Source organism: Kogia breviceps, chromosome 18 (genome assembly GCF_026419965.1).
Source record: "Kogia breviceps isolate mKogBre1 chromosome 18, mKogBre1 haplotype 1, whole genome shotgun sequence".
Taxonomy (NCBI): domain Eukaryota; kingdom Metazoa; phylum Chordata; class Mammalia; order Artiodactyla; family Physeteridae; genus Kogia; species Kogia breviceps.
Genome location: NC_081327.1, coordinates 32,385,628 through 32,410,948, shown reverse-complemented (window position 1 = coordinate 32,410,948; position 25,321 = coordinate 32,385,628). Strand labels below are relative to the sequence as shown.

The 25,321-nt window shown below is 38.1% G+C and overlaps 1 protein-coding gene and 1 non-coding gene across 16 annotated transcripts in view; both read left to right on the top strand.

The window, feature by feature from the left end:
- Positions 1 to 25,321, top strand: part of CNOT1 (CCR4-NOT transcription complex subunit 1) — a 97,360-nt gene that overhangs the window by 67,148 nt on the left and 4,891 nt on the right. For 5 of the 15 annotated variants that reach the window (XM_059045395.2, XM_059045394.2, XM_067019308.1 and 2 more), the window contains exons 23-44: positions 868 to 1,098; positions 1,438 to 1,578; positions 2,998 to 3,177; positions 4,929 to 5,045; positions 5,357 to 5,467; positions 5,806 to 5,883; positions 6,057 to 6,234; positions 7,057 to 7,187; positions 9,675 to 9,971; positions 10,682 to 10,822; positions 10,916 to 11,020; positions 11,859 to 11,978; positions 13,960 to 14,151; positions 14,721 to 14,863; positions 15,310 to 15,418; positions 15,518 to 15,687; positions 16,344 to 16,575; positions 18,583 to 18,831; positions 19,798 to 19,961; positions 20,166 to 20,283; positions 21,406 to 21,507; positions 24,567 to 24,740. In XM_059045395.2, the coding sequence (XP_058901378.1) occupies positions 868 to 1,098; positions 1,438 to 1,578; positions 2,998 to 3,177; positions 4,929 to 5,045; positions 5,357 to 5,467; positions 5,806 to 5,883; positions 6,057 to 6,234; positions 7,057 to 7,187; positions 9,675 to 9,971; positions 10,682 to 10,822; positions 10,916 to 11,020; positions 11,859 to 11,978; positions 13,960 to 14,151; positions 14,721 to 14,863; positions 15,310 to 15,418; positions 15,518 to 15,687; positions 16,344 to 16,575; positions 18,583 to 18,831; positions 19,798 to 19,961; positions 20,166 to 20,283; positions 21,406 to 21,507; positions 24,567 to 24,740 (3,483 nt within the window). Of the gene's footprint in view, positions 1 to 867; positions 1,099 to 1,437; positions 1,579 to 2,997; positions 3,178 to 4,928; positions 5,046 to 5,356; positions 5,468 to 5,805; positions 5,884 to 6,056; positions 6,235 to 7,056; positions 7,188 to 9,674; positions 9,972 to 10,681; positions 10,823 to 10,915; positions 11,021 to 11,858; positions 11,979 to 13,959; positions 14,152 to 14,720; positions 14,864 to 15,309; positions 15,419 to 15,517; positions 15,688 to 16,343; positions 16,597 to 18,582; positions 18,832 to 19,797; positions 19,962 to 20,165; positions 20,319 to 21,405; positions 21,508 to 22,271; positions 22,495 to 24,566; positions 24,741 to 25,321 lie in introns of those variants that run through there. The other 10 variants (XM_059045391.2, XM_059045392.2, XM_059045393.2 and 7 more) reach the window with 5 other exon arrangements.
- LOC131745704 (small nucleolar RNA SNORA46) lies at positions 3,999 to 4,137 on the top strand. The gene has a single exon (XR_009332434.1). It is a non-coding gene; the product is annotated as a small nucleolar RNA SNORA46 (small nucleolar RNA).

Genomic DNA, 25,321 nt, shown 5'->3' with positions numbered 1-25,321 from the left:
ATTGGTCTGTGAAATGAAAACAAAACAAAACAAAAAAAATGTGTCCTAGGACATCCAGTATCATGCTTTTACCTCCAGTTGGCTAGGTGGTGTGGTATACACTGTTTTGTGGTAATAGTTTTATTAAGAGAGGACTCACATTGCAGTGTGTTTTTTAGGACATGGTTTTCTCATCAGCATCCAATAGAAAAGAAATTAGTTTGGGCTTCCCTGGTGGCACAGTAGTTAAGAATCCGCCTGCCAATGCAGGGGACATGGGTTAGAGCCCTGGTGCAGGAAGATCCCACATGCTGCGGAGCAACTAAGCCCGTGCACCACAACTACTGAGCCCGCGTGCCACAACTACTGAAACCCGCACGCCTAGAGCCCGTGCTCCACAACAAGAGAAGCCACCGCAATGAGAAGCCCATGCACCACAACGAAGAGTACCCCCACTCACGGCAACTAGAGAAAGCCCGCACGCAGCAACAAAGACCCAACACAGCCAAGAATAAATGAGTAAAATTTTTAAAAAAGAAATCAGTTTACTATATAAATTTTAAAACTTTAAAGTTTACATGTATTAATGGATTTAAGGAAATTTATATGCAGGCATTTGTGGCTACTCTTTTGGAACTTGTTTTGTTAGACTAGTTCTCTTATAAATACTTTCAAAACATACTCCTTAAGGGGTTCATGGTATCCACTATATATTATAGATATAGGAATATGGACCAGAATGGGGTGAGACGTAAGGGAGATAGATGAACCAGAAGAGTGCTCTGAAATAATTTCTTTTCTCTCAGTAGTGTGAGCGAGGTATAATTCAAAAATTTCAGTTTCTGTTAAGAACTCTTTTAATGTGTTTCTCTTTCCCTACCCCCATAGTATATCGAGTATGGACAGCAATCTAGAGATCCTCCTGTGAAAATGCAGGGCTCTATCACAACCCCTGGAAGTATTGCACTGGCTCAAGCCCAGGCCCAGGCCCAGGTTCCAGCGAAAGCTCCCCTTGCTGGTCAGGTTAGCACTATGGTAACCACCTCAACAACCACCACTGTTGCTAAAACAGTTACAGTCACCAGGCCAACTGGAGTCAGCTTTAAGAAAGATGTGCCAGTAAGTAGGTCTATCTTTTTTCTTTGTTGGATTTGATATGTTGTAATACATCCAGTAGTGAACATGTCTTTTTATTTTATTATAAATATAAACAACACATACCTACTTTAAAAAAAAAAAAAGCATTTCTCCCTTTGTCTCTCCACCTTCCCACCCTGATTTCCCACACACAGCCACTATTAATAATAGTTCAATACATATTCTTTCCAGCACTTCCAGTACACAATCATACACACCATGTATATTTCCTATACTAAAGAAATCTGTATACATTTTCCCCCCTGGGATTTGTCTAGGAAGGATTTCAGTTTGTTTATTTTATGTATTTTATTTCTTTAGCCTTCTATTAATACTACAAATATAGATACATTACTTGTGGCCACAGATCAAACAGAGAGAATCGTAGAGCCCCCAGAAAATATCCAAGAGAAAATTGCTTTTATCTTCAACAACCTCTCCCAGTCAAATATGACACAAAAGGTGAGTCTGAAATAATAGTTTATATATCACTACAAATGCTCTCTATTCTTTTCCTTGATGGGTTGGGGGATTTATATATGACATTCTGCACCCTTTTTAATACTTTTAAAGGTAGAGATAATAGAATGAAAATGAAGGGAACATGGATATACAACTACTGGTTGTGGATTTTGTAGACATTAAATAGCACTGGTTTTTTAATTTTATTTTATTTTATTCTATTTTGGCCGCAGCTTGCGGCCAAAATAGGGTCTTATGGGGTCTTAGTTCCCTGACCAGGAATCGAACCCACACCCCCTGCAGTGGAAGCACGGCGTCTTAACCACTGGACCTCCAGGGAAGTCCCAAATAGTGTTGTTTTGCAATGAGTTACAACCTTTTTGAAGTAGACTTGAAAATGATTTCATGATGATGGAAATTTCATTTGTATTTCTAATCACAATTCATGTCCTTCCAGAAACCATTAGGCGCCTCATAAGTGAGGTAGAGCTTCTGAAAAGTAATGATGCACAAGATTATGTGCTAAGACAATACTTGGACATGTCCATTTTAGTCAACAAGATTAGACTGAACAAGTGGGTTTTGAGATGTAATTTATAATGCAAGTACTGTCTTTGAAAATCTCACCATAATTGGGGGAGAATTTTGAAGCACTCAGCATCCCTTTTGGAAGAGAAGTTTCAAACTTTACAGATAATTCTTGGAGATATAAATTTAGGAAAACAATAGTTCTGGTGTCAGGTCTGTTAATAGCAGGTTTGTAGATTAGTAATTTATCCTCTTTTGGTCAAATGGAGAGTAAGAAAGGTGGGGTTGAGGGACTACATACTTTGTAATTTTAAAGTTTAAAGTGACGGTAGATGTTTCAGTTCTAATCACCCAGTTAAAGAGATGATTGACTCTATACTTAGATGGAATTGAACATACTGTATTTGGATAGCATCTGTCTGAAATTGGGGAGATGTAGCATGGTACTTTATTTTTATTAATTTATTTATTTTTGTCTGTGTTGGGTCTTCATTGCTGCACTCAGGCTTTCTCTAGTTGTGGCGAGCGGGGGCTACTCTTCCTTGTGTGGTGCGCGAGCTTCTCAATGCAGTGGCTTCACTTGTTACGGAGCATGGGCTCTAGGCGCGTGGGCTTCAGTAGTTGCGGCATGTGGCCTCAGTAGTTGTGGCACACGGACTTAGTTGCTCCGTGGCATGTGGGATCTTCCCTGACCAGGGCTCCAAACCCACGTCCCCTGCGTTGGCAAGCGGATTCTTAACCACTGAGCCACCAGGGAAGCCCTAGCATGTACTTCAGCATCTAATTTTGCAAGGAGCCACATGCTGTAGTATTGTTCAGAGAAACGAAACACAAAACTATTATTTTATCATCTTTTAATTGTATACTTCCCATGTCATAATGGTTGGCTAGGTTGAAGAACTAAAGGAAACTGTGAAGGAAGAATTTATGCCTTGGGTTTCACAATATCTGGTTATGAAGAGAGTCAGTATTGAGCCAAACTTTCACAGCCTATATTCAAACTTCCTTGACACACTGAAGAATCCTGAATTTAATAAGATGGTTCTGAATGAGACCTATAGAAACATCAAAGTAAGTGTTCTTGTATTTCTTTTTATTAATGTTTTGAGTTTGGAAATACTGATTGTACAGGTGTAATTGGAGGGGGAGGGGTATTGCTGCTTTCCCCTGTATGTGTATATGTTAAAGTATTTATGAAAGTTGCTCTAGGGTTTGTTTCAAATATAGAACTAACTTTTCTTGAAGAATTTAGTCTTACAGACACATTCTATGCACTATTTACTTAGAAAGTAACCACTCTTGTGAATTTGTTTTCATCATTCTATGCATGGTTTTGAAATCTTTACCCTTTGTGCATGTTTTTAGGAAAACAGTAGTTCTGGTGTCAGGTCTGTTAATAGCAGGTTTTATGTAGATTAGTAATTTATCCTCTTTTGGTCAAGTGGAGAGTAAGTAATATGGGGTTGAAGGACACATACTTTGTAATTTTAAAGTTTAAAGTGACGGTAGAAGTTTCAGTTCTTTTTTCTCCTTCTGCATATTATTTGATTATATACTCTTAGCTTTAATCCCTCTGTTTTTAATAGTCTTCTAGAAATCCATTATATTGGTTGTTAATATCTTTCACTATTACAGAAACAGTGCTGCAGTGAGTATTTTCCCTTATGTCTTAAATGCCAGATATCTCAAGACTCTAGACCTATTGTAGAATAGCTGTTGTTTTGCATTCTCAGAAGTTTATTTTAAGTTCAAACTCTTCCTAATGAGCTAATGCTTGTTCTATAAAATCCAAGTGTTTTTCTTAGGAGGAATAACTTCAAGAAAACAGTGTGAACCAGCATGTAGCTAAAAACGTTCTTTGCTGAATAACTTGGAGTATTGGCTTAGGAAGCAGCACTATATTTAAACCTGTGGATAGGAATTTTCCCTATTCTTGGTTACGCTGTAGTGCAATAGAATTCCTGGCTCCTTTCTGTTGCACAGCTGACTTTGTGCCGTTCTGCTGTTGCTGTATGGAGTTAAGGAACATAACTGTATTCAGCCTTTGTTATTTGATAGCAAGGATGATTGGGATATATAAAAATTTCCACATAATCTGGAGCAGAATTTCAAGATCCTTTCTTTTAAACAAAAGTTAAATTACAAATTTAAATTTAAAGTCATAACTTAAAAGGTATATAGTAAGTGGATATATGTGTGTACCCAAGACACTCTTCGTGTGTACCCTAGGCACTCTCATGTGTTGGTTTTGTCCCCCTTAAGAAAGTAACAAGTAAAGAATTGAAGAAATAGATTAGGTCTCCTAGAAATGTGATAAGTGTGTAAGCAGTATTACACTGTATTCTAGAACGTTATCTTAGTTGTCTCCAGAGATAATGCTAAAGATCAACAAAATTTACTGCAATCTTGTTATGTTCTCAGTATGCCTGCTGTCTGGGAAGGACTTAAAAAGTATAGCTGTAGTCTTTATTTGAATTGAATTTAGCTCTTCCAGATAGATTTGCAGTTGGGTCTCTGCTTCAAACCTAGCTAAAATTTTCAGTTGTGGGACCATACGTGATACTTTTAACGTTGTGTTACTTTATACAATATATTTGTATTACCTTTTTTTTTTTTTTTAATGGAAAGGCATTTGAAGGTAAAAATGTCACTGAATACAACAAAATATCACAATGATGCATCGACGAGATCTACTTTGGGGGCATGTTCTCTATTGACAGCTTGTTTTTAATGTAGAATAATGGAATTCTTAAACATTTAGTTGAGAATTTTTTTTTTTATAAGCTCATTGTCATACCTTCCTTAATCCTGCACTATTTCAGGTGCTCCTGACCTCTGATAAAGCTGCAGCCAATTTCTCTGATCGTTCTTTGCTGAAGAATTTGGGACATTGGCTAGGAATGATCACACTAGCTAAAAATAAACCCATCTTACACACTGTGAGTTTCAACTAAAAGCTCATGTAAAACTTGAGAATGTTCATACAGCATATTCTGTTGAAAAGTCTTGACTTTATTTGGGGCTGTAAAAGTTTGGCCCATGTTTTGAATCCCTAATTGCATGCTCATGGCCTCACATTGTTTAGCAAAAGCCAATAAGGTATGATTGTTACCCCTTCCTTTTCATAAGGCAAGGGTCAAGTTAATTGATTCCAATTTCAGGGGCGAGTTTGGCAAGGTATAATTGGGGGTGTTTTGTGAGGGATTTTCTAGTATATTACCAGCTTTTAAAAATATGTTTTTTACTCTAGGACTTGGATGTAAAATCTTTGCTGCTAGAGGCTTATGTTAAAGGACAGCAAGAGTTGCTCTATGTAGTCCCCTTTGTTGCCAAAGTCTTAGAATCTAGCATTCGTAGTGTGGTGAGTAAATTTTAATATTTTATTGATGGCTAATTTGTAAGAGTTAGTTTGTTTTAGCACAAGGTTTAGAGGCTATATCCTTAGTTCTTATGGACATAGAGCTAGTTGAGTTAGTTTTCCTCAGGGAAACTCAGGTTTTCCAAATTGAGAAGCCAAGTAGTATTATAGGACTGATTTTAATGGGTGGTTTTGGGTTCTGGTGTTTTTCTGAAATATAATATTATAGCTGGGAAGGCTAGGGGTTTTATTATGGCCACATAGATGTAAGTGCTTAACTTTTAGATAATACAAATTAAAGAGTAATTTTGGGGCAAGCTTAACATAATGGTTTTCTTTAGGTGTTTAGGCCACCCAACCCCTGGACAATGGCAATTATGAATGTATTAGCTGAGCTACATCAGGAACATGACTTAAAGGTAAATTTGTTGCTCTTTATTCCTAAGAACACTCTCTGGCTTTACATTATTAAAATTTACAGGAAAAAGAGGGTATTTGGGGGGAAGCACTATGACAAATGGGTGAGAATACTGTATAATATGAAGCTAAATTTTCATTTTTAATATTCTAATTGAATACTGGAATTATGCAGTTAAACTTGAAGTTTGAGATTGAGGTCCTCTGCAAGAACCTTGCATTAGACATCAATGAGCTGAAACCTGGAAACCTCTTAAAGGATAAAGATCGCCTAAAGAACTTAGATGAGCAACTCTCTGCTCCAAAGAAAGATGTCAAGCAGCCAGAAGAGCTCCCTCCAATCACAACCACAAGTAAGTGTGATAATAATTCCTCTGTTTATCAGATGTTCTCTTTAATGGTACATTCTCACGCATATAACAAATTATAATTATTCTGTGTAATGGGGTGCTGAAACTTTGTGTACTTTCTGGTGAGCCTTCTAAATTATTAAGGAAAAGTTAGTTATATTTAGGCATTGTCTTACTGTATTAGAATCTATCTGGGTAGTTCATGTGGTATTCATAATATTATTCATCAGTTGTTTCTTATATCCCAACTAAGCCAGGTTATCTTTTACATTGTTTGAGGTCTCAGAGAAAGAATTGCATTGGCATGATGACCTGTGTTATTCCTCAAATCTGGGGGTGGCCAGACCGGCTCGACCTGTTAGGGGAGTGGATTATTTGACCTGGGTCCAGGAGGGTTGAAAGTGTGGGGGCTGTAGGAGTGTAGAATGATTGGGAGTTGTGGTTAGAATGAACCAGCTTTTCTTCTTTTTCTCAGCTCTCAGTTTAAGAATCCCCAGGTAAATCGAGGGAACAGCCTAGGTTGAAAACTGACATCTATAATATAGAATAATTGAACAAGGCTTGGGCCTGCTAATGTGGCATGACCCCTCAATTGCTTTCTGTGCCCACCGTGCACCGATACAGTTTTACATGCTTTGTTCAAATCTCTATTAAAATAACAATTTCCTTTATAATAATTCAAGGTGGAAGAATGTGACCTGTGCCACCCCTCCCCACATTCAATTAGTTTAATTAGGTAAAGACCACATGATGCCCTGCTAATTTTATAGTAAAGTCGAAGTGTGCTCCTTTTTTTTAGCTCTTATTTTATCTCTCTACATTTAGCAACTTCTACAACACCAGCTACCAGTACCACCTGTACAGCCACGGTTCCACCACAGCCACAGTACAGTTACCATGACATCAATGTCTATTCCCTTGCGGGCCTGGCACCACACATTACTCTAAACCCAACAGTAAGTAAACACCACCCTGTTCCTCAATTCCTACTTTGTGACAAGGTAAACTGGTTACTTTCCCATCTCTCTTCCCCTTCTTTCTGGATTCCTAAGTTGTAGGCTTTTGTGGCAGAGAGTAGGGATCAGGAATTGCTGTGTAGTATAGCTGATATCTTTTTTCTACTCTAAAAATAAGTCACAAATCACTTATATTGGCCCCTCATATCCAAACCCATGAAAATTAAGTAAGCTGCCAATATAATCTCAGTCTCCAAGTATTCCTTATATAGTCAGAAGATGCTTAGTGTATACCATAGGTTTTTGTTCTTTCTTTTTTTATTATTATTTTATTTTTATCATTATTTTTATTTAGTTATTTATTTTTGGCTGTGTTGGGTCTTCATTGCTGTGCGCAGGCTTTCTCTAGTTGCAGCGAGCGGGGGCTACTCTTCGCTGCTATGCGCAGGCTTCTCATTGCGGTGGCTCCTCTTGTTGTGGAGCACAGGCTCTAGGTGCGCAGGCTCAGGAGTTATGGCTTGCGGGCTCTAGAGCGCAGGCTCAGTAGTTGTGGCGCAGGGGCTTAATTGCTCCATGGCATGTGGGATCTTCCCGGACCAGGGCTTGAACCCATGTCCCCTGCATTGACAGGCGGATTCTTAACCACTGCGCCACCAGGGAAATCCCTAGGTTTTTGTTCTTTATTATCATGTCACCTTAGTCTTGCACTAAGCCATATCTTTTGGAAGATAGCTGGAACTGAGCTGGTGTGTGCGTGTGTGTGTGTAAAGTCTCCAGGCCAAGGTCTGGCAGTGGATTTAGTACGCTCAGTTATGTTTCTGTGGCCTGATTCTGTGAGATTGTCTGGTCTATTAAGTAACTTGCCATCAGTCCTTTTTCCTATACTTAAAGGGTAGTATTCTACTCTGTATATTGAGGGTGATGATTGCTTGTTTATCATTCTCATTCTCTTATTCTGCTTAACACAGTTGTTTAGTTCAAAATCAGATTTCTTGGTCTTTGCTTTTTAGAAATTGAAATAGTCGTAACATAAATACATTGAAGTTTTGTATTTAAAGGACTTTGAAAGGGTTTTAAAGAGATCATTTTTAACCTGTTTTTGTTTGTTTTTGCTTCTGTAGATGTGGCACTTGGTTTTGGGGGAAAAACCAGGTCTAGAAATGATGATTCTCTTTTATAATACTCCCAATAATTGAATATTTTTATAAGTTCATCATGAATATTTTTTAAAGTTTCTTAAAAATTCATTGAATACCTGGAAGCAGTCTTTCAATGAAGCAGGTTTCAGTGTATGGTAATTTTTTATAAAATGCTTGCGATTTTGAAAATAATAGTTTTTGTAGTAAGCCTTTTCTCTTATAGCCATTATCTTGTAAAAACTTAATGGAGTGTAATGTATACTGATTACTACGCTGTACACCTGAAACTAATATTGTAAGTCAACTATACGTCAGTAAAATTTTTTTAATTTAAAAAACAAAAGTACCATGCAGAAAATGAACAGACAAGACACAAACAGAAATGATAGTCCCAATAGATATAACCACAAAGAATTAGTATTTAGTGCATATAAATAAACCTGCAAACCAAGAAAAGAACCCAATAGAAAAACTGAAGATGTATTTTGTAGAAGAAATATGAAAAGTCATCCAGCATATAGTAAATGCTAATAAACCTCATTAGCTGTCAGGAAAATGCAAATTAAAACCACAATATAAAATTTAAAATCCCCCATTAGGCAAAAATTGGAAGTATGATCATACCAGCTGTTGGTACAATAGAAACTGTTATGCATTGCTGGTGGGGGGTATAATATTATCATTTTGGTGAAAAAAATACAGCATAACCTGTTAAAACTGAATATGTGACTTTTTTAAAAAAAGCCTTTTCTCTGTAAACTTGATTCTTTTCGCATTTCCCCATGCTACTAAAGAAGTTTCTTCTTCTTTTTTTTTTTTAATATTTATTTATGGCTGCGTTGGGTCTTAGTTGTCACACACAGGCTTCTTTCTAGTTGTGGCACGTGGGCTCCAGAGCGCATGGGATCAGTAGTTGGCATCACACGGGCTTAGTTGCCCCTTGGCATGGCATGTGGTATCTTAGTCCCCCAACCAGGGATTGAACCCGCATCCTCTGCATTGGAAGGTGGATTTTTAACCACTGGACCACCAGGGAAGTCCTAAGAAGTTGCTTTCTTTAGGAGTACTTGAGCCACAAATTTTGACTAAGCAGGTAGTGTCTTTAAGCATCTTGTAATGAACAGTTTGCCCATTAAATTTTATCTATAATCATGTATCACAAGATATACTGACTACTGTGCCTTCTTTGGAGCCCAGGTTGTTTCCTTAGCTTTTCATTGGTTAATTTAAAGTAGAAATTGGTAGTTCATGTTAACCTTGAAATAATGACAAAAACATGGGTGTGGTTACTGATAGAAATTGGGTTGTCTTATTTAAACAAGCTGTTGACTTGTTTTTTCCTCCCTAGATTCCCTTGTTTCAGGCCCATCCACAGTTGAAGCAGTGTGTGCGCCAGGCAATTGAACGGGCCGTCCAGGAGCTGGTCCATCCTGTAGTGGATCGATCAATTAAGATTGCCATGACTACTTGTGAGCAAATAGTCAGGAAAGATTTTGCCCTGGATTCTGAGGAATCTCGAATGCGAATAGCAGCTCATCACATGATGCGGAACTTGACTGCTGGAATGGCTATGATTACTTGCAGGGAACCTTTACTCATGAGCATATCCACCAACCTGAAAAACAGTTTTGCCTCAGCCCTTCGTGTAAGTTGATTATTCTCTTGTTGTCATATGAAACTTATTATTGCTTATCTGAAAATGTTTCTTTTCCTTTGCTAGTAACAGTGAGCATTTCCACTTATTATAATAGTTACCATATGTATTTGATGTCCTCCCCTTTAGACTGTAAGTTCTGTGAGGTAAAGCGTCATGTCTGTCTTTGCTCACTATTATATCCTTAATAGTGTTTGGCAGATAGTAGATACTCCAGATACTTACTGGTTTGAAGGATTTTTTTAAAAACTGCCTAAGTTAACAGTCTTGATTCTGTTTGCCATGAAGAATTTATATTTAAAGTACTTTGGAGTAGGACAGTACAAAACAACTTAAAGTGACTGTGTGTCTGAGCGAGCACACACACACCACGCACACACACACTCTTCAGGTAACTCAGTTATTAAGTTGGGGACTCAGATGTTGTGGTTAATAATGCCTTTGTTTACTGCTTTACTGCTTTCATAGTGTTCACCATCTTCACAGAAACCTGGTAAGATGTTTCAGTTGAGTAGTATTTTCATCTTGTAGATGAAGATGATTGTTAGACTGTTTCATGGTCACAGCTAATGAGTCATAAGTAGAGTTGGAACTTCTAAAATTAATTTGTCTAAGCACTGCATTTTCTATTATCCCATCTATCTGTTTCGTCTACCCACAGAAAATTTTAAATTTTTTTCTGTCTCTCCCCCTCCCAATAGACTGCATCCCCACAACAAAGGGAAATGATGGATCAGGCAGCTGCTCAGTTAGCTCAGGACAATTGTGAATTAGCTTGCTGTTTTATTCAGAAGACTGCAGTAGAAAAAGCAGGCCCTGAGATGGACAAGAGATTAGCAACTGTAAGTGTTTAGCATTTGCCTTTTAAGTATTTTGTTTTTCCATTTAAGAAAGTGCCTCATAACAAGAACCTCAGTGACTTTTTTTGTTTGCAGGAATTTGAGCTGAGAAAACATGCTAGGCAAGAAGGGCGCAGGTACTGTGATCCTGTTGTGTTAACATACCAAGCTGAGCGGATGCCAGAGCAAATCAGGCTGAAAGTGAGAATTGGGGGCTCTGTCTCTCCCTGCCCCATCTTTGTTTTCTTTCTGTTCTTGTTGCTTAACTCCTCACCAGGACTAGGATAGGGGGTTTAAATGCTGTTTCTGAGAAAGCATTTCATTTCACTTAAAGGTTACCTGTGGAGAAGACATAGAAATAGCTTAGATGTGTCCCCTCCTCCTATTGTTGAAGTGCCTTTTTGTTTTTGTTTCCCAACTTGGTCTTCCCTTCTGGTACTTGAGGGGTTTTTTTGTTTGTTTTGTTTTTGTTTTTTTTTGTTTTTTTTGCGGTACGCGGGCCTCTCACTGTTGTGGCCTCTCCCGTTGTGGAGCACAGGCTCTGGACACGCAGGCTCAGCGGCCATGGCTCATGGGCCCAGCCGCTCCGCGGCATGTGGGATCTTCCCGGACCGGGGCACAAACCCGTGTCCCCTGCATCGGCAGGCAGACTCTCAACCACTGCGCCACCAGGGAAGCCCGGTACTTGAGTTTTTATTGGTTGTTGGTGAGAAGACGATGTTGAGAAATTTTATCATTTTTACCAGCTCCACTGGAGAATTGCACTGGCAGCATGGTCCTACTTGAGTCACTTTCCAGTGGAAAAGCTCTTAATTTATAAATAAGGGTGACTCTAACAGGTCTCAAGGAAATAGAAAACACTGAACTGTGTGTGTACGCACATGCATGCATATTCAGTCATGCTGTTAAATGTTGTAATGACTCCTGTGTCCCTTCTCAGAACCCCTGTGCTTACTCCCATGCAAAATTTACACTTTGATAAAAAGGTTTCCCTTGATTGTGAAGAGGATCCTGTTAAAGTAAGTTTTCTTCTTCCAAGGTTGGTGGTGTGGATCCAAAGCAGCTGGCTGTTTATGAAGAGTTTGCACGCAATGTGCCTGGCTTCTTGCCTACAAATGATTTAAGTCAGCCCACAGGATTTTTAGCTCAGCCCATGAAGGTAAATAGTCGTCTTGGATTAAATTGAGTAATTTACAGTTTAATTTGAATGTTTTTGTCAGTTAATCTATCACTGGTTCCTGGGAGCTTCAGTTATAGGGAAAAAAATTACCCACGGTTGTTGAGTTGTATAGATATTATTTGTATCAGATCAGCATGGCATTCGGGAATTTTTTTAAACCCATGAGGTTGATTTAACTTTCATGTTTGGCCTAACTAAAGGAATTTACGTGGTGACCTCATGGCTTCCCCTGTTCTTTGTAGAAACATTTTCTTAAAATTTGAAATGTTATTTACACAAAAGTTGAAAATGTAAGGGGAAACATTTTTCTTAAGAACCATTTGAACATAGGTGCTGATCTTGCTGGCCCAGTCTCTTGAATCCTTTGGTCTGTGTTTCCTACAAAGACGTTCTTCTGTGTGACCATTGTGTAACCATTGAAATCAGGAAGTTAACACTGATACCTTAGTATCATCTAATCCTTAGATAATTCAAATTTTACCAATTGTCCCAGTATTGTCTTTTTGTAGTAAAAGGACCTAAATCAGAATCATGCATTTCAGGGAATTCCCTGGCCGTCCAGTGGATAGGACTCTGCACTTGTAATGGGGGGCCGTGGGTTCGATCCCTGGTCAGGGAACTAAGATCCTGAAAGCTGTGCCCCCCCCCCCCCCCCCCGAAAACAAAGAACCACACATTTCATTTAGTTGTCATATTTAAAATTTTTCCCGCAGGTCAGTCTACTCCAGCTCCTTTTCTCATCTTTCCATGGCCTTCACACTTTGATTACAGGCCAGTGATTTTTTTAGAATGACCTGATTTGGGTTTGTACAATATGTTCTCATGAATAGATTCAGGTTGTACATCTTTGATAGGAATACCACAAAAATGATGCTGTGTTCTTATTCTGTCCTATTAGGTTTTGACAGTTGGCCTGAATACTATATTTTCCATGGTTTGGATTATATACTTTCATAGGCTGCAAATTAGATGCTACAAGTGGTGCTACTCTCAGCCTTTCCCATTATTTATCATGCTCTTTCATCACTTGATTGTATTGGTGTCTGCAAGGCTTTCCACTATCAAGTAAACAAAACACACCCCCACCAGTGCTTGCTTTGCACTGCACCACTTAATGGCATCAAGACCAAACAGTTCAGGAAGGGGAATGGAAGAGCACCTCCATGTTTTGATGAAAAAGAGAGAGAAGAAAATAATAAGGGTAGTTAATATACCAATAGACTTTTTAAAAAATATATTCATTTATTTTTTTGGCTGTGTTGGGTCTTAGTTGCGGCACACAAGATCTTTAATTGCGGCGCGGGCACTTCGTTGTGGTGTGTGGATTTTCTCTCTCTAGTTGTGGTGCGCAGGCTCCAGGGCACGTGGGCTCTGTAGTTGCAGCACGCGGGCTCTCTCGTTAAGGCTCAGTAGTTGTGGCATGCGGGCTTAGTTGCCCCATGGCATGTAGGATCTTATTTCCCTGACCAGGGATCGAACCCTTTCCCCCTGCATTGGAAGGCGGATTCTTTATCACTGGACCACCAGGGAAGTCCCCCAGTAGACTTTTTTTTTTTTTTTTTAATTTATTTATTTTATTTTTGGCTGCGTTGAGTCTTCGTTGCTGCACGTGGGCTTTTCTCTGGTTGTGGCGAGCGGGGGCTGCTCTTCATTGCGGTGTGCGGGCTTCTCATTGTGGTGGCTTCTCTTGTTGCAGAGCATGGGCTCTAGGTGCACAGGCTTCAGTAGTTGTGGCACACAGGCTCAGTAGTTGTGGCGCACGGGCTTAGTTGTTCTGCAGCATGTGCGATCTTCCCGGGCCAGGGCCAGAACCCATGTCCCCTGCATTGGCAGGAGGATTCTTAACCACTGCACCACCAGGGAAGCCCCCCAATTGACTTTTAAATTCCTACCTGTGCCAGTGAAAAATCTTTAATTTTTCCCCCCTCTCTTTTTTGGGTTATTTCCTCCTCCAAAACAGCAAGCTTGGGCAACGGATGATGTAGCTCAGATTTATGATAAGTGCATTACAGAACTGGAGCAGCACCTTCACGCCATCCCACCAACTTTGGCCATGAACCCCCAAGCTCAGGCTCTTAGAAGTCTTTTGGAGGTTGTAGTATTGTCTCGAAACTCTCGGGATGCCATAGCTGCTCTTGGATTGCTCCAGAAGGTTAGTTCTTAAACTGTTAATTTTAGAAGAAACTAGTTTTGTAAATATCTAGTGACCTGCACCATTATTTACTTAAGTTATGCTTAAAATTATAAAAATTAATATAAAGCAAGTTTTGTTCTGTAATAAGCAGATGATTTTCTGCAGAGTGTAGAGTATTGTAAATAGTTACAACAGTAAAGTGTGAAATCTTTTCTTTTTTCCATAAAGGTAAGATTTTCTGGAATTATAATTGTTTAAGAAACTTTAAAAGATAGCCCTTTAGATTTTGAAGGACAGTTGATCCAAGTACTTGGGTAAGGGGGGTGGGGTATGGGGCAGCATTAGGTTATTACTGTGTAGGGACAGTGTCACCTCTCTTGACAGGGAAGAACACTAAGCATGGACTAGAAAGAACTCAGAGAGTGTGTGTGTTAGGCAAGTGAAAAGGATTTTAGTGAAAGGACAGATTGTTAACTTGTGGCTTTAGAAGGTATGTTGTACTTTGCATTAAGGCTTGGTTATTGACTTTGATAATTGGGCTGAATACTGTATTTTCCATGGATCTGAACACTTTTTTTCTTCCATAGGCTGTAGAGGGCTTACTAGATGCCACCAGTGGTGCTGATGCTGACCTCCTGCTTCGCTACAGAGAGTGCCACCTCTTGGTCTTAAAAGCTCTTCAAGATGGCCGGGCGTATGGGTCTCCATGGTGTAACAAACAGATCACAAGGTCAGTAGCCATCTTAGAAGAGTAATATTTATTGAACTGCTTTCTCACATACATGACCCTAAGTACTGAGAATTGTTGAATGTTTGTTCTTTTTCCATCTGGTGCCCATGATGGATACAGAAAACCAGTACCTTGTTTGGGGGAATAAATGATAGATCATGGATTTTAAAAGGTTTCAGTGATTTCATAGACATGATGTTCATAAATAATGTCTTAAATGGAATGCTTTGTTTTCTAGACTTCGAGAACAAAACTCGTGTTTTAACACTGGGCCGTCTGTTCTACTTCTTTACTGGTTATTTTGAATCTTGAAAACTGATTTTTAGTTGGTTCTTAAGGCATCCTTAATTTGGAACAAGTTACCATTTAATAAAATGGGCTCTTTATTTTACCTGATATATAGTATGGTTAAGCCTTTATGAATAAAGAAATACTGACTTTTCTAGGTGCCTAATTGAGTGTCGGGATGAATATAAATATAATGTGGAGGCCGTGGAGTTGCTAATTCGCAATCATTTGGTCAATATGCAACAGTATGATCTTCACCTAGCTCAGGTATGGAAGGAATTAAACAGGAAAAGTGACCTCTGGGAGTTGGGAAGTGTGTTCGCTGTAAGTGCTGTCTTTCTTACATTGTGCTTTCTGTGTTGCCAGTCAATGGAGAATGGTTTAAACTACATGGCTGTGGCATTTGCTATGCAATTGGTAAAAATCCTGCTGGTGGATGAAAGGAGTGTTGCCCATGTTACTGAGGCAGATCTGTTCCACACCATTGAAACCCTCATGAGGATTAATGCTCACTCCAGAGGCAATGCTCCTGAAGGGTGAGAAGGAAATGCTTTGGGATTCTTGTGTATTCAGCAGTCTAAGAGCTTTAGAAATGACTGTATAGACTTAGTAACGTTACCTGTTATATAACTGCTTCAGCTACCACATATGGTAAGCTTTGGTGAGGCCTAATATTGTCCCTTGAGATATGAAAGCTTAAATAACTGCCAAGCCTTCTTGCTGTAGAGCAGTACATAGAGCACTAGATTTGGTGTCAGAGTCCTCTGTTTAAGGCCTGGCTCTGCTGCTTAAAATCTGATCTTAGGCAAGTCGACTTACCCTCCCTAAGCCTGTTTCTTTTATAAAATGGGAATAATATCTTGAAGAACTGTTGAGAATTAAGATGAATAACACAAAGCATGGCACATAGCAGGCATGCAGTGAATAATATTTTGACCACAAACATGAGCTCCATTTCATAGGGCATCGTTATTTTGTCAAGAAGTGACTTCACTGAAGTCAGTCATTTGCACATTATGTCCTCATGAGTAAACAGATATGAAGAAACCGAGGATAGTTTTGTTTAAATATGGGAATGGTAAAATTATCATCACTCTTGCGGTCTCTCTTAAATAAACAAATTGTCCAACTGTATGTCTGTGAAATCACAACCATGAATAGACTGATTTTCATTCTGGATTTATTGTGCTAGATTGCCCCAGCTGATGGAAGTAGTGCGATCCAACTATGAAGCAATGATTGATCGTGCTCATGGAGGCCCTAACTTTATGATGCATTCTGGGATCTCTCAAGCCTCAGAGTATGATGATCCTCCAGGGCTGAGAGAGAAGGCAGAGTATCTTCTGAGGGAATGGGTGAATCTCTACCATTCAGCAGCAGCTGGTCGTGACAGTACCAAAGCTTTCTCTGCGTTTGTTGGACAGGTAGAGCTTTTGGAAAGAAAGGTGCTTTTTATTCAACATAAGTAGGGTGTGATGCCTCCAATATTAAAGCTCAGTATTATGTACCTGTGGTCAGTTACCTCCATACTCATGTAAACCAAAAATGTCACCACCATTACTCTGTTAAATTGATACTATTTTCCCATCATTGGTCACTAAGCAGTAAAGTCAACATTTCCCATCCTCTTTAGTTCTTTTTGTCCGATTTCAGTTGTCACAGCTACAAAGTACAATGGGTCAGGTAATGAATAATGAAATTGCCAAATGTATATAGTAATTCTACCAGCTTCATAATCAGCAGTCATGGATTATGGGCTAATCTGTAAAGTTCTTATAATAGCCCATGTTTAAAAAGTAAAATAAGGAGTACCCTGCTGGTCTAGTGGTTAAGGATTTGGTGCTTTCACTGCGGTGGCCTGGGTTCAGTCAATCCCTGGTTGAGGGAACTAAGAATCCTGCAAGCCCTGAGGTGCAGCCAAAAAAAAAAATTTTTTTTTTTTAATTTAAAAGAAATAAAACACAACACAACACAACAAAAATAACCTTAAATATTTAAATGGTGGAGATTTTTATTTTATTTTCTAAATTAAGTACCTTATCTACCTAAAATAGCTTATTTCTGCAGTTCGACCATTGTATTTCTTCAAACCAAAGCTTAGGTGTGCCACCGAAGAAAGATGCAAATAGATCTATTATCAGATAAATGACAATTGAATGTGGAAGAGCTGATTTGAATTTTAGAAGTTGTCAGGAATTGGGTTTTACTTTTCAAGATGACTAATTTCTTAGTAAATCATACTAAGTAAGTTTCTCCCTTAAAAGAATCGAGGGAATTATAAAAACATACCCTATTGAAAAGCTGTTACTGCATACTTACAGTTTGATTTCTGATTTGGATAGAGGAATATCAAATCAATTGGTTTTTGTGATCATTGATATTTCATGGGTATGGATGTGGCACCTGTCTCACCCCTGTTGTTGGCTTGTTTGCTCTTGTTCTCTCCATTTGGAAAAGATAATGTATTATACTTTTCTATTCTCTTTTGAATCCTTTTGAGAATTCCTTTTTTTTTCCTTTTCTACTCCCTCTTGATCATAGCAGTCTATCCTAATTTCTTCTCCCCCCGCCTTAGTTTTTCAGATTTCATTGTACAAAAGTCCCTTTGCTGGCCTTCTGTTTTTCCTAGGGTATATTATTGTCAGTTCAGCTGTGTTATTGCTTATCAAGGGACATTTAAATTGTTTTAAAGTTTCCAAGATAATGGTCAAGTTTTCATTCTGGGCTTGGTTTCAGCACTGACCTCCTCCCTCTGCAGCCTTAACGCTTGTTACACTGTCTTCTTTTTCTTCTTTCATACTAGCGAAACAACTTTTCTGCTTCACTTCCAAATTATATGTCATAAAATTTGTACTTTATCCTTTCTTTTAAATAAACTTGCCCTTTCCACTTTATCTTAATTTACATTAAAATAGCCACGTATGACCTGTGAGATTTTGCTTTGGTACCTACTTACTGTATAAATTATTATTTGATTTTCCTAGTGCAGCTAGTTGGAGTTTCAAAAACGTTGTTGTTATTGGTTAAGTCAGTTAGAAGAAATTATGTGAGAAACTAAAATATATGTAACTTAATCTCTTACTTGGGGGAAATACACATTGACCAGAATGTCTTAATATGACTTAATGAGTTACTAAAAGTTGGTTTAGTTTGCATAATTAACTTTTGAAATTATTGGCTATGGACTGCTGTTAAAAATTGCCATGTTATTATCTCTCAACTCCCTTCAAACTTAAAACTGAAGGAATTCGGTCATGGATCCTTAACGTAAAAGTCATTTTCATGACCCCCTTTTTTTTTTTTTTTGGACAAAGTAAGAATCAGAAATGTGACAATAGAATTGAATGAAAAATACTTCTTACATGAAAATTAAAATTTTATTCATGTGTATTATCTCATTGTGCTTTGCAATGTTTTTGTTCCCTTGGTAGATGCACCAGCAAGGAATCCTGAAGACTGATGACCTCATAACAAGGTTCTTTCGTCTGTGTACTGAAATGTGTGTTGAAATCAGTTACCGTGCTCAGGCAGAGCAGCAGCACAATCCTGCTGCTAATCCCACCATGATCCGAGCCAAGTGCTATCACAACCTGGATGCCTTTGTCCGACTCATTGCACTGCTAGTAAAGCACTCAGGGGAGGCCACCAACACTGTCACAAAGATTAATCTGCTGAATAAGGTCTGAAATCCTTTCTTGCCTTAGTCTTTGCACACTTGAAGTCTGTATCAGTGGTTCTCAACCCTGCAGGGCCCCCAAAACATTTTGTAATATCCCCTTTTCTGTCCAGATATTAAATTCATAGATAATATGTAAACATAATCACCAAATTTTAGAGGAAGAGTATGATGCCTTAAGTGAAAGACACCCCTCCCCTAAAACAAAACAATAACATTTTCAGTATGTTAATGTTTGGTAACGAGTACACTAGAAAGTATTTAGGTAGTATGAGATTTGCCCCCATGTACAGAATCACTGTGAATGAGATGGCTAGACATGTCCATTGATAACAAAAATTGGCAGCTCAAATACCATGAGTGACATTGCAGTTGTCTTGATTTACTGAAAAGGAACAAAGCAGAATTTCTGTTTGATTTATGCAGTGGAATTGCTGGAAATTTGAATGTTAAGATAGTGCAAAAATGAACTTAAGAGCTTGGTCTTGGATACAAATGGGTTCACATATATCCCCCACTGTTCAGTGATAAAATCAAATGGAATGCAGGATAGTTCTTAAATATTTCTGCAACCTGATAGCATACCTGACCTTCCATCTACTAAATGCCAAGAGGAGTATAAATCATTTGCCTCTTGTCAGCTTTATGTCAGACCAGAAAAATTAGGTTGATTGTGTTAACATGATAAAATATGATGTACCATGCCGATTTCTAGAGCTTTAGAAAAACTTGTGGAAAGTATACATGTCTACTATACTTCCATATACAGGGGTATGGAAATTCAAAGAAACCATGCAGAATTCTGTAGGGCAAATCAAACCCCAATGCATGGTCCCTTTGGCTACCAGTATGTAATTTTATATTTCCTTTCATGTGGGGCATAACGGTGCAAGGTAGAAAAGCATGGCTAGACAGTGGTAAATGAATTATCTTCATGATTTACAAGCTCTGTAATCTGTGTGCTCTATAGGTTCTTGGTATAGTAGTGGGAGTTCTCCTACAGGATCATGATGTTCGTCAAAGTGAGTTTCAGCAGCTTCCCTATCATCGAATTTTTATCATGCTGCTCTTGGAACTCAATGCACCTGAGCATGTATTGGAAACCATTAATTTCCAGACACTTACAGCTTTCTGGTGAGTATTTGTTGAATATAATACTGTTAAGGATTTCCTGTTAAGGATTGCTGTTGTAGTGTAGTAAAATTTGAGATGTAGAACTCTTTGGATTTGAGGCATGTTGAGTGATAATGCAGCTTACATGTTGTCTACCTAATTATATTCATTTTTTTTTTAACCATATTTAAGCTTGTGCTTCTGACTAAGGTTTTCTTCTTTCAGCAACACATTCCACATCTTGAGGCCTACCAAAGCTCCTGGCTTTGTGTATGCTTGGCTTGAACTGATCTCCCATCGGATATTTATTGCAAGAATGCTGGCACATACGCCACAGCAGAAGGTGTGGCTGCAGTTTATCTCCTACAGATGACGACTGTAACTACCTGGGACTTATTAGCACTCTTAGTCATTCAGTAGTCATTGTACTTCTTTTAGGCTTAGTTGGGAGTTCTTCTGTTTAATGTGGAGTCAGGTCTTGGAGAAAGGCTTAACAAGTACTTGACTGCCTCTGCCTGAAAGCCATTCCTCAATGATTAGGGTACTGCTTCTCCAAGTTGTTGTGAGTCACCTTATGTCAATCTCTTAAGGGATTTTCAAAAAAAGTTGAAACCTTAGAGCACCTCTATAGACAGCTATGTAAAACTCTGAGTAATGAAACTCAGAAACCTGCCAGTTTTACAGGGTTGAGGACCACTGGTCTCTACTGAATCCGAAAAATTAAGATCAAATTTGAGTAAAGAGTTTTTAGTCTTAACTGTGAGTAAACAGCATGAGAAGTTTCTCTCCCATCTTGTAATTAAATGGCAAATGAGTACTCCAGGAAGTACTCTTGATTGACCCTTCAGATCAGGAGACTATGTAACTACTGTGTGTTTAGTAAAAAAAGAAAGTGAAATAATCCTTAAATGGATTTCATTTTGTTTGACAAAGAAGTGCATTCCAGGAGGAGGGAAAATATATCGAATAAAAACTACTCCAAAATGAACATAATTGGTATAATTGGGATATGGTGAGGAGGCCAAGTTTGGGTGAAAATAGAGGATTAATGTTGTAAATTGGATGAGGTTATCTGCCAGGAGTTGAGGAATTGGGAGTGGGAAAATAAATGATTGAGATCCAGGACTTTAAGAGAACAGACCCAAGTTTCTCAGTTGGCTACGTGTTTTGTGTTCTGTCTGAAAGTTCCTCCCCCTATTTAAAATGTTGCTACAGGCACAAGGACCTATATATATCCTGGAGTTTCTGGAACCAGTTTGTTTCAAATATCATTTCCCATTATCTCCATAATTTTGCTTACTCCTATCTCGAGCCAGTCAGTCTTTAAGAGAGGTACTAATGTCCATATTCTCTAGCTATATGAAGAAGATAATAAAGTCACAGTGTAGCTGCTTGGGCAACTTTTTTGATGGCAGGACGGCAGCTGACTGAGGATAATTATGACTCATACATTTCTTTCTTTCAGGGATGGCCTATGTATGCACAGCTACTGATTGATTTATTCAAATATTTAGCACCTTTCCTTAGAAATGTGGAACTCACCAAACCTATGCAAATCCTCTACAAGGTAATTAATTTTGAGTTCTAAATTTAAAATAATTAACACTTAAAGCAGTTAAAAACACTTAAACACTTCAGTTGGGAATATGAGGTCCAATGTTTGTTTTTAATCATTAAGCTTTATATATATATATATATATATATATATATATAAAATTTATTTTTGGCTGTGTTGGGTCTCCGTTGCTGCGCGGGTTTTCCCTAGTTGTGTCAAGCAGGGGCTACTCTTCGTTGCAGTGCACGGGCTTCAGTAGTTGTGGCTCGTGGGCTGTAGAGCGCAGGCTCCATGGTTGTGGCACATGGGCTTAGTTGCTCTGCGGCATGTGGGATCTTCCCGGACCAGGGTTCAAACCCGTGTCCCCTGCATTAGCAGGTGGATTCTTAACCACTGCACCACCAGGGATGCCCCTATCATTAAGCTTTTAAAGTATAACATATATTCGGAAAAGTACAAAAATCAAACATATTTGCATAACCAGTACTTGATCATAAGGCATTCATATGTTCATATATGTGTATACCAATTAACTCTTCCAGAAGCACATTAGAATTACTATTTCTCCCCATCCTTACCATATTTGAAATTGTTTTTCGTTTTAGTCATTTTGTCAGTTGTGCAGTAGGATCTTCATTGTGGATTTAATTTGCATTTCCTTGATTTCTTAATGAGATTTTTGTGGCCATTTGGGTATCCTTCTTTTGTGATGTTCTTCCAGCCTTGTGCTCATATTCCTATTGGATTATCTGGGTTTTTCTTATTTATTTTAACAGGGATTCTTTATGTATTCTGGATGTAAGCCCTTTGTTGATGTATATTCAAACATCTACTCTTGTGGCTTGCCCTTTCACTCCGTTAAAAGTAATGTGTGGGGCTTCCCTGGTGGCGCAGTGGTTGAGAATCTGCCTGCCAATGCAGGGGACACGGGTTCGAGCCCTGCTCTGGGAAGATCCCACATGCCGCGGAGCAACTAGGCCCGTGAGCCACAACTACTGAGCCTGCGCGTCTGGAGCCTGTGCTCCACAAGAAGAGAGGCCGCGATAGTGAGAGGCCCGCGCGCTGTGATGAAGAGTGGCCCCCACTTGCCGCAACTGGAGAAAGCCCTCGCACAGAAATGAAGACCCAACACAGCCATAAATAAATAAATAAATAAATAAATAAATAAAAGCTGAGCTGATGTCCTTCAAAAAAAAAAAGTAATGTGTCTTTTGAGGGATAGAAACTTTAAATTTAATGTAGTCAAAATTACCAGTTTTCTTCTTTTATTAAATGTTGCTTTTTGTGTCTTGGGTAAGAAATCTTTGCCAATCTCAAATTGCATTCTGTTCTGCGCATGCCTGCCCCCTGCACAAGAAGCCATTAACTCTGGCTTTTACATTTATATTTTAAAAGAAAACTTTATTTTTGTGAATAATGAGGTTCATTTCCTCCCCCTTCCTTACACTCTCCAGCCCGTAAGTATGGTAAGGTTTTTCAGTACCATTTTTAAAGTTCTTCATTTCCTGTTCAATTGATTTGGCACCTGTGTCAAAATAGTTGACTATTTATGTATGGGTACCTCTCTAGTTGATCTGTTTATCTGTTCTTAGGGCAATACCAAACTGTCTTGATTGTAAGACTTAACTGTAAAGCTAGTGTAATCAGGTAGAGTAAGTCCTCTTCAACTTTGCTCTCTTGTAACATTATTTTGGCTATTCTGTATCACTTGCAGTCCCATAAAAACTTGGTAATCAGCTTTTCTTCCAAAAACTTGCTGGGATTTAGATTGAGATTGCACTGAATATGTAGATCAGTTTGGAGAAAATAGACATCTTAATAATATCGAACCTTTCAATTCATGTATATCTCCATTTAGTTGTTAGGTCTTTAATTTTCCTCTGCAATGCTTTCCTTGGACATATTCCCAGATATTGATGTTTTTGTGGAATTGTATAATGTTTTTTTGTAAATCTGTAGTTTTGTTTTGCAGATACCATTATTATCTGGTTAAGGAAATGCCCTTCTATTCATAATTTGCTGATAGTTTTAAAATCATTTAAATGGGTATTGAATTTTATTGGATGTTTTCTTGAATTCAAGATCATGTAATTTTTGTGTGTGTGTGTGTCAGTGTTTTAAATCCATTAATTTTCACATGCTTAAACTGCCATTATATTCATTTGTGGATCATTTGGTTGTGATATATCACTGATTTCCATTTGTATTATTTAGGATTTTTTTTTTAATTTTCATGTCACATTTTGATATCAAGGGTATGCTAGTTTCATTGAAAGCGTTGGAAAATGGTCTCTCTTTCTATTAAGATTGTGAATAGTGTTAATTTTTCCTTAAATATTTGTAAGGATTTGCCAGTAAAGCCATCTAGGCCTAGTGTTTCTTTGCAGGAAGGGTTTTAGCAAAATATTTAACTTCTTTATTATAAAGTACTATTCAGATTTTCTTTTTTTTGTTTGGGCTTTGGTAAGTTGGATTTTAAGTAATTTGTGTACTTTATCTGAACTGTCAAATTTATTAGCATAAAATTGCATAATACTCTCAAACTGTCTTTCACATCTGTAGGAATTATAGTGATGATACTTTTTCATTCCTCTACTGGTATTGTGTTTTCTCCATCAGTCTTGGTAGGGTTTATCAGTTTTATTAATCTTTTCACAGAACCAACTTCTGGTCTAACTTTGATTTCCATTCTCCACCGTCATACTTTAAAAAATTTTAAATTGATTTCTGCTCTTTTTCTTCTACTTACTTTGGTTTTCATTAGCTGTCCTTTTTCTAATTTTTGAAGATAGAAGCTTGTATCATTGCTTTTATTTTTTTTTTTTGTCTGGCCTCTTCTAGCACATGCATACAAGATTATAAACTCTAGGTACCTAGTTTTTCATGATTTCCAGTTGTAGATATTTTGATAAATCACTTGTGATATTGCTAGTATTAATTAAAGCCTGCATACATATGATGCTTTTGCCTTTTTTTAAAGCTTCAGTTAAATTCATAATAGTAAAAGTGCTACTCCCATTTTCTTACTTAATGTAGAAACAGCCAATGTTTTTCTTGTTTTTAAAAAATAGGGCACTTTAAGAGTGCTGCTGGTTCTTTTGCATGATTTCCCTGAGTTCCTTTGTGATTACCATTATGGATTCTGTGATGTGATCCCACCTAATTGTATCCAGCTAAGAAATCTGATCCTGAGTGCCTTCCCAAGAAACATGAGGCTCCCAGACCCATTCACTCCTAATCTGAAGGTAAAGTTCAAAACAGTTCAAGGAAAGGCAAGTTATATCTTAGTATTTTAGTCCTTTCTCTAATAAGTGGGGTATTTGCTGTCCCCAGCACACACACCTAGAAGTTATTTGTTGGGTAAGGGTGCTCTTTGGGGGAAGCTGTCATATTATTAAGCCTGATAAAGTATGGTACTGCTGCTGAATATTGATTTACAGTATTCGTCTAGTTGCTATTTTCAGTTTTGATATTAAATTTAGCTATATTTACAGAACCTCAACCTACGTATTGGGCCATTCATTTGCTGGGTGGCCCCAGTGGCACAGAATTGCAGAATAGACACTTGTAATGTCATATTTCACAGGTGTTTTGGATTTGTGTACTTGTGTTTTGTTTAAATTATCAGAAGGAGAGAAGGGACTGCTTTAAAAATCATACAACCCTGACATGGCTATTGTAATTTTTATGTATTTTTTTACTCTTCTTTTCACATGCATTTTTTTTTTAAAGTGGCAAGTACAGTGTCTTGTTCTGCTTGGGGCATCTTTTCAAAGACTAGGGCTCTTGGTGAGCAAGGAATCTCATTCTGTACTCTTGTTTTGAA